Source organism: Garra rufa, chromosome 3 (assembly GCF_049309525.1).
Source record: "Garra rufa chromosome 3, GarRuf1.0, whole genome shotgun sequence".
In the NCBI taxonomy this organism is placed as follows: domain Eukaryota; kingdom Metazoa; phylum Chordata; class Actinopteri; order Cypriniformes; family Cyprinidae; genus Garra; species Garra rufa.
This window is the reverse complement of record NC_133363.1, coordinates 8538423-8547251: the sequence shown is the minus strand read 5'-3', so window position 1 is coordinate 8547251 and position 8829 is coordinate 8538423. Positions and strand designations below refer to the sequence as shown.

The 8829-nt window shown below is 32.7% G+C and overlaps 1 protein-coding gene across 1 annotated transcript in view; it reads right to left on the bottom strand.

Moving 5' to 3' along the window:
• Positions 1 to 1172: 1172 nt before the first annotated feature.
• znf143a (zinc finger protein 143a) overlaps positions 1173 to 8829 on the bottom strand; it is a 29202-nt gene continuing 21545 nt past the window's right edge. The window contains exons 13-16 of the mRNA XM_073836833.1: positions 8604 to 8737; positions 6174 to 6305; positions 5435 to 5542; positions 1173 to 1821 (exon numbers count right to left, since the gene is read on the bottom strand). Of these exons, the coding sequence (XP_073692934.1) occupies positions 1738 to 1821; positions 5435 to 5542; positions 6174 to 6305; positions 8604 to 8737 (458 nt within the window). The 3' untranslated portion in view covers positions 1173 to 1737. The remainder of the gene's footprint in view (positions 1822 to 5434; positions 5543 to 6173; positions 6306 to 8603; positions 8738 to 8829) is intronic.

The following is an 8829-nucleotide window of genomic DNA, read 5'->3' as shown; positions in this document are numbered from 1 at the left end:
TAAAATGTATCAAGCAAATTATATATGAACAAATCCCTCTGTAAAAACATTCAGGATATAGGCAGGAATAAAAATGTAAAGTGGTGTGTGTTAGTGCTACTGAAGTGGAAATTTTTAGTGTAGGAGAAATAACTCATTTTGAGAAAAAAAAAATCGGCCTTTAAAAATGGATTGTAATTGAAATCTATTGACAAAAATAGATAAAGTGCTATAAAAGAAAGACTTAACAGTGCCTTTAGGGTGTTTTCTTGTCACTAGTCTTGAAAAAACCAAAAGGCCAAAATCTCAAACTTGACAGGTGCATGAAAAAATTGTGGCATCTTACTAACAAAAACAAAATGTGGATTCTAAGGTTCTAAATTCTGCAGGTTTTAGTGACCTAAATGACCTTTTACAGATAATACACACGATTTTAGGTTAAAATGTAGTGTAAAAATACAGTTTTTTCTATTTAGTTTTCACTAATTATAAAACAATCAATAAAATGCTGTTTTATAACATGCAATATGTCACACCACATGATATATCAATATATGTTCATTTAAATTCAATAATTAAATTGTGTTCCCTAAAACAACATTCAACCAAACAAGAGGTTTGTTAAAACTGACATGAATGGTCTGCATATACAGTGTAACTCTTTGGCCACATTATGAAACATTACGCATCTATAAGTCTTTGTTAAAATAATAACACTCTTAATCTATAAATAGAAATGAATGTTGAAAAACATGTCAGATGGCATCTATCAGGCCATGTGTAATTGTAGCAGGCATTGAACACATTTTAAAAATATTTCCTGTATTTTTTGCACTGCATTTAAAAGGTAACTACACTGCATGCTAGGGAAATACTACTACTTCTACTTTGGTAGATTTCCTTAGTCCTGAAAAACAGGTCTGGTAAATGGCCCAGAAAAAACAACCGTCGGTATGAAGTCAGAGGAGTACGAGGAGGAAGTTAAAACGTTAACCACAAATGATATCAAGTACTAACAATCTTCTGGCAGTCTTTTGGCCTGAAGTCAAGCTTACAAACAAGTTCTACAGACTGCATTGTGCTTCAGCTATTTCCTTATCATATTCTGGGGCAGTACTGAGTACAATATAATTTCAACGATGCAGACCATTTCTTTATGAGCCGATTTGTGAATAATAGCTGCAAATAAATAGTATAGTAAATAAAAGCTTTTTATTGAATGTAATCTTTTTTTTGTCATTCGATCTCTTACAACTTGACATTATAAAAATGACAGTTCCTCACAATAAACAATGCACGCATATTGCTATTTCCCAACTTGACTGCTGTTTTAACTATTTTTTTTTTAATCTAGCCTATACATATCCAAACATCTAAGACCACTAGTGAAAATACAATCATATTATCAGCATAATTTAAAATAAAATTTTAACTAAATATGTATTATTTGGCATGTTGCTTCAATGTCAGCAGTATTTGGTCTGACTTTGACCTGAGCTTCTTGTGCTTCAAAGCAAGCGAGAACATTGGGAAAGCATCACGACACACTAAGCATCCCGTTCATCTCTTTTTATTTAAAAAATGCAAAGAGGTTTCTGCCTTTTAGAGATCTATATCGTTGTGAACAAAATCTGTTAGAAACGCTATCATAGTGCACAGCTTAACCTCTGTACATTTGTGGCCAAAGGGCAATTACAAAAGTTCATGTTATATTACTTGTCATACTGAATACCGAGTCCAATCTGAAGGCCAAGATAGTTAATTACTCAGTTCTGTCGTTTCATTTCCCTGAAATGACGATGCTATTCTCAAAGCCTCTTCCAGTGAAGTCTGTTCATTGAGCTGTAAGAGAGAACACAACATCTATGTTCAATAATATAAATTTTTGCCTAGCTAGACAAGTAAAGATTAATTATATATAATATAGAATAAACTACATGACATTTGCACAGATTTTTGCCACTGAATGAGTTGACACATTTCACAGAAATTTGTGTAGTGTGTGATGGGCAGTTTGGGCACTGATCTGTTTTTTAGCCTCAGACTATGATTCTATCTAGTCAGAGGATATCAAATATGTGACCCTGGACCACAAAACCAGTGTTAAGTCGCTGGGGTATATTTGTAGCAATAGCCAAAAATACATTGCATGGGTCAAAATTTTAGATTTTTCTTTTATGCCAAAAATCATTAAGAAATTAAGTAAAGTTCATGTTCCATGAAGATTTTTTGTAAAATTCCTACTATAAACATATCAAAATGTAATTTTTGATTTGTAATATGCATTGTTAAGAACCTAATTTGGACAACTTTCAAGGTGATTTTCTCAGTCTTTTTGATTTTTTTGCATCCTCAGATTTCCGATTTCAAATAGATGTATCTCGGCCAAATATTGTCCTATCCTAACAAACCATACATCAATAGAAAGCTTATTTATTGAGCTTTCATATGATGTATAAATCTCAGTTTTGACAAATTTAACCTTATGACTGGTTTTGTGGTCCAGGGTCACATATGTTTGATATTTTGAGCCAACTTTAAAACATATTGTTTTTATTTGTCATGCATCTCCTAGCACTGAGGCACCTGTTTCTGTGTGAGTTTGAGAAGTTTACTTCCAGAACAAAAATTTACAGAGTATTTTACTTACTGGGCCTTTCTTTCTTCAGTCATAAAGAAAGGATTTTCTCTATATAGTGGACTTCTATGGTGCCCCCAAGTTTGAACTTCCAAAATGCAGTTTGAATGCAGCTTCAAAGGGTTTTGAACGATCCCAGCTGAGGAAGAAGGGTCTACTTTTCAACCTCAAATGCTCATCTTGTCTAGCTCTGTGTATTCCGCTTCATGACAGTTAGGGTATGTCAAAAAATTCCCATCTCATTTTATCCTCCAACTACAAAATAGTCCTACATCGCTGCAGAAGTACTGGCCCAGTGAACGTGCAAAGAAGATCAAACACCCTCTACAAAAAAAAGGATAAAACAGCAAAGTAGGACGATTTTGAAGTAGGAGGAGAAAATGAGTTTTTCGACATACCCTTACTGTCATGAACTGGAATACACAGAGTTTGCACAGAGCTAGACAAGACGAGCATTTGAGGTTAAAAAATATATAAATTGTCACTTTATTTTCTAAATTACCAATGGTTTCACTAGATAAGACCCTTTTTTCTCGAGCGGGATCGTTCAAAGTCCTTTGAAGCTGCATTTAAACTGCATTTTGGAAGTTCAAACTCGGGGGCACCATAGAAGTCCACTATATGGAGAGAAATCCTGAAATGTTTTCCTCAAAAAACAATTTCTTTACAACTAAAGAGAGAAAGACATGAACATCTTGAATGACAAGAGGGTGAGTATATTATCTGTAAATTTTTGTTCTGAAAGTGAACTTCTCCTTTAAACTCTCATGTGTTTCGTTCATACTCTAAACTAAAGGGTGCCCTCCTACAGAAAGTTTACAGAAGTAATAAAACAATTGACTGTCCAGAAGCAAAGACATCCAGCTGTCACTGTAACCGAATAAAATGCAGAAACAAATGTTTGTATGTTGAAATAAGATGAGAATCAGCACACGCCTGCAACAATGTAAATTTTTATCTGTGTGCTACAAGACATCTCAGGTATTTTCAAATGGATAATGTATATTTATATTGCAATGCTAATCGGCATAGCCTTTATCACTGTATAGAATACTATAAAACAAGAATCAGTTCACAGAAGGAAGTTATTTCAAACACTACATCAATGCTATAACACAAGTATGGAGTAAAAATATGTGGTAAATAGTAGTTCTCATATACTGTCTTACTTTGACACTGTGCTAAACTAAAAATGGGTAGCGTTTTAGTCTCTTCTTTAGTGTAATTGTTCTTTTTATGTGCAACTATGTGAATCACTGGTCAAAAAAAAAAGAATAAATAAGATTGATCTGAATTATTTATTTTATTTCTTTTGTCTTTCAAGATTTTTTAGGATGTCAAGATGCATGGTTTGTGATTTTTTGAGGCCATGATAATCATGTAGAGAAAAATCTGATATCGTGATAGCCTTATGCACTACTTTTCTATATTTTTTTTTTTCATGTAAACGTGCTAGACGGACATGTATGACGATCACGCTCATATCTTTGGCAATGTCAGATCCAAAACTGTGGGACAATTAGAAGACCCCAGAGGTTAGGCAAACGTGGCAGGCTATTGTTTACATATGGAAAGGAAAGGAAAGGAAAGGAAAGGAAAGGAAAGGAAAGGATGTGTTTGGGGCCTTGCTCAAGGGTCTCACATTAGTCGTGGTATTGAGGATGGAAAAGAGTGCTGATCAAATCACTCCCCCCACCGACAATCCCTGGTCCGGCCATTCGGTTACAAGCATTCTGCAGTGCAGTTTTTAAAACCATTCCTGACCGCTGTGTCTTGGGTTTTTTTAGACGCAAACATACGTTCTGTGTAAACGGCCTTTAAAGGAACACTCCACTTTTTTTGGAAATCGGCTCATTCTCCAACTCCCCCCGAGTTAATAAGTTGAGTTTTACTGTTTTGAAATCCATTCAGCCGTTCTCCTGTTCTGACGATATCACTTTTAGCATAGCTTAGCATAGATCATTGAATCCTATTAGACCAATAGCATCACGTTCAAAAATGATCAACGAGTTTCCATATTTGTTGTATTTAAAATTTGACTCTTCTGTAGTTATATCGTGTACTAAGACCGGCGGAAATGCAAAGCTACAATTTTCTAGGCTGATAAGATTAGGAACTACAATTCCATTCCGGCGTAATAGTCGAGGAAGTTTGCTGCCGTAATATGGCTGAAGCAGGAGCAGTAATACCACGCAGCACATGTGCAAATGCTAAACTAGCTGGGAACTCATTTCTGATAATACTCCGCCTGCTTCAGGCATATTACGGCAGCAAACTTCCTTGACTATTACGCCGGAATAGAAGTGTAGCTCCTAATCTTATCAGCCTAGAAACTCGCAGCTTTGCATTTCCACCGGTCTTAGTACACGATATAACTACAGAAGAGTCAAGTTTTAAATACAACAAATATCGAAACTCGTTGGTAATTTTTGAACGCGATGCTATTGGTCTAATAGGATTCAATGATCTATGCTAAGCTATGCTAAAAGTGATATCGCCAGAACAGGAGAACGGCTGAATGGATTTCAAAACGGTAAAAATCAACTTATTAACTCGGGGGGAGTTGGAGAATGAGCCTATTTCAAAAAAAAAGTGGAGTGTTCCTTTAAGGCAGTATAACGGTCTAATTATCTACAATAAACCAGAGAGAGCTTTGGTATTAACTAACAGAATTTGTAATTACTACAGTACTCTTTTTTGCAAGAAATTAAAGCGAAAGGTTCCCAAAGACCTACATTTAGTGCTGAATTCTTATAGATGGCAAATCTAGGCAAAAATCGGGTCAAAAATATTTATTCCAGCCTAAGTGAACTATACCTGAACAGCAATCTGTGTGCCATTAGAAGTAGCCAGAAGTGTAATCGGATGTGCTGATAACTCATCCTGTAGGCTCCTGGAAGATAGTTCTGGAATCAGAGTAGTCATCTGGAGAAAACAGAAATAAAAAATATAAATACAGTTTATGTGACCAGTTTATAAACTGCTGTAGACCTGATGCTTTTTTTTGTAGGCTAAACCCCACAAATGTGTTAGCAGTTTACAACTGGGTTTGGGTTTAATGCCTGAAATAACATTATCTGTTATCACATTTTATCCTATGACATAGAATACATCAGTAACACCCCCTTTTGATTAAATAATGGCTGAAAGAGGTGTCAGAAAATTAGTGAAGGTGATGTTGAAGTCATGCAACCTTGGTGTAGTTTATTCATAGCCTACATTTAGCTTTTTAAATCTGGCAATTGTATTAGGCTTCTGCTGTATTCATTTGTGACGATTATCATGATGGACAAAACATGTAAGAAACAAAGTTTCTGCAATAATCCATAAGCCAGTGGCAAAATCCTATTGGGTTTTTGTCGAGGGAACCAAGGTGGTGCAAACTTCAGAGCTGGCCGACAAACATATGTCATTATATGCACACAAATCAGCAGTAGGCAGAATATAGTCTTGTGATAATTAAGAAGAGAAAGTTTGATTTATTTGCTGAAAATAAAAATCACAAAGATAAACATACTTGTCTGCTCAAATTCAAAATAGCCAAAATCCTACACACCTGTCTTTCAGTCCCGTCCTCTGAGACCACAGTCACTGAATGAGCCTCCGCTGATGATAGCAAAGACTCAGTGGGTGGAATGGTGATCATACTGCCATCTTGTGTTACCATTGTGATTAAATTTCCAATAGTCTGCCAAAAAACAAATTCACAGATTGTCCCATACAGCACATGAATTATGATTAGCTTCCGGATTTGCAGCAGAAGTCTATGACAGCATACATAAACTTATGACACTTAAAAAAATGTAATAAAAATATGCAGTCTTCTCACAAATTTTGCATGCAAACCAGTTATTTTAGTATAATTGATATACTATTTTAATAATATTTTAATATTTTCTCATTTTCATTTTAGTTACATTTTTACTCAATTTGCTGTGTTTTGTTGCTTTAATTAGTTATTATTACTTATTATTATTTAAAACACCTTTATAGTTTTTTAGTCAAATGTGTCAATGAAGCAAACATACCTGCATTTATTTGATCCAAAATACAGCAAAGGCAGTAATATTATTGGAAAATACTATTTAAGTATGTCTACAGCAAAATGTCTTTAATTCAATGCGTCACTCAGTTTCTGATTGCAAATTGTTTCAACACCAATTTTTCAGTGTATTTCAGTTTTTCTACTTCAAAATTTCATGTTTAATTCAATGTGTTATTTGCCATTTCTTTGTAAGTGTTTGTGAAATTTACTTGAAATTCCTGACTGAAAACAATACATTTTTCCATTAATTTTCTCACTTTCATCTTAGTTACATTTTTAGTCAATTAGATGTTTTTTTATTACTTATTATTATTATTATTTAAAACACCTATATAGCTTATTATTAATTTGTATGTATTATTAAAAATATTGCCTTGGGAAAAAATTTCAATAAGATATAAAAAGGCTTAAACATCTCATTTTATTTCAGTTAACGTTTATATTAAGTATTAAAATGGTTTAAGCTTTAACTACACTGTAACTTTTTTTTTTTTTTCAAATTTGTAAAAACAAAGATAACTGAAGCATGTACAAGTGAATACTAGATTTTTCAAATTTGTCAATGAAGCAAACATACCTGTGTTTATTTGATCCAAAATACAGCAAAAGCAGTAATATTATTGGAAAATACTATTTAAGTATGTCTACTGCAAAATGTCTTTTTTAATTCAATGTGTCACTTGCTGTTTCAGTTTCTGATTTCAAATTGTTTCTAGACCAATTTTTCAGTGTATTTAGTTTTTCTACTTCAAGATTTCATGTTTAATTCAGTGTGTTATTTGCCATTTCTTTGTAAGTGTTTGTGAAATTTACTTGAAATTCCTGAGTGAAAACAATACATTTTTCCATTAATTTTAGTTACATTTTTAGTCAATTAGATGTGTTTTTGTTGCTTTTATTATTACTTATTATTATTTAAAACACCTATATAGCTTATTATTCATTTGTATGTATTATTAAAAATATTGCCTTGGGAAATAATTTCAATAAGATATAAAAAGGCTTAAACATCTCATTTTATTTCAGTTAACGTTTATATTAAGTATTAAAATGGTTTAAGCTTTAACTACACTGTAACTTTTTTTTTTTTTTTTCAAATTTGTAAAAACAAAGATAACTGAAGCATGTACAAGTGAATACTAGATTTTTCAAATTTGTCAATGAAGCAAACATACCTGCGTTTATTTGATCCAAAATACAGCAAAAGCAGTAATATTATTGGAAAATACTATTTAAGTATATCTACTGCAAAATGTCTTTTTTAATTCAATGTGTCACTCAGTTTCTGATTGCAAATTGTTTCAACACCAATTTTTCAGTGTATTTCAGTTTTTCTACTTCAAAATTTAATGTTTAATTCAATGTGTTATTTGCCATTTCTTTGTGTTTGTGAAATTTACTTGAAATTCCTGAGTGAAAACAATTTATTTTTCCATTAATTTTCTCACTTTCATTTTAGTTACATTTTTAGTCAATTAGATGTGTTTTTGTTGCTTTTATTATAACTTATTATTATTTAAAACAACTATATAGCTTATTATTAATTTGTATGTATTATTAAAAATATTGCCTTGGGAAATAATTTCAATAAGATATAAAAAGGCTTAAACATATCATTTTATTTCAGTTAACGTTTATATTAAGTATTAAAATGGTTTAAGCTTTAACTACACTGTAACTTTTATTTTTTCAAATTTGTAAAAACAAAGATAACTGAAGCATGTACAAGTGAATACTAGATTTTCCAAATTATACCTGTGTTTATTTGATCCAAAATACAGCAAAAGCAGTAATATTATTGGAAAATACTATTTAAGTATTTCTACTGCAAAATTTCACATTAATTCAGTGTGTTATTTGCCATTTCTTTGTAAGTGTTTGTGAAATTGACTTGAAATTCCTGACTGAAAACAATTTGTTTTCCCATGTAAAATATCAAACCTGTGCTGCTCCATCTTGTGTGATGAGCGTTACATGCTGTTGTTCTGTAACATCACAGATCTCAGAATCCATCTCTTGACAAGCATCTTCACACTTCGCAGGACTAACAGTCAAGGAAGGGTCATCTATAGCCTCTGAATACAAAACACAGCCCGGTTCCGCTCAGAAAATCTCATCAAAATCTCATCTTGTATCTATGATGTACACATTTTTCAAAACCAACCTG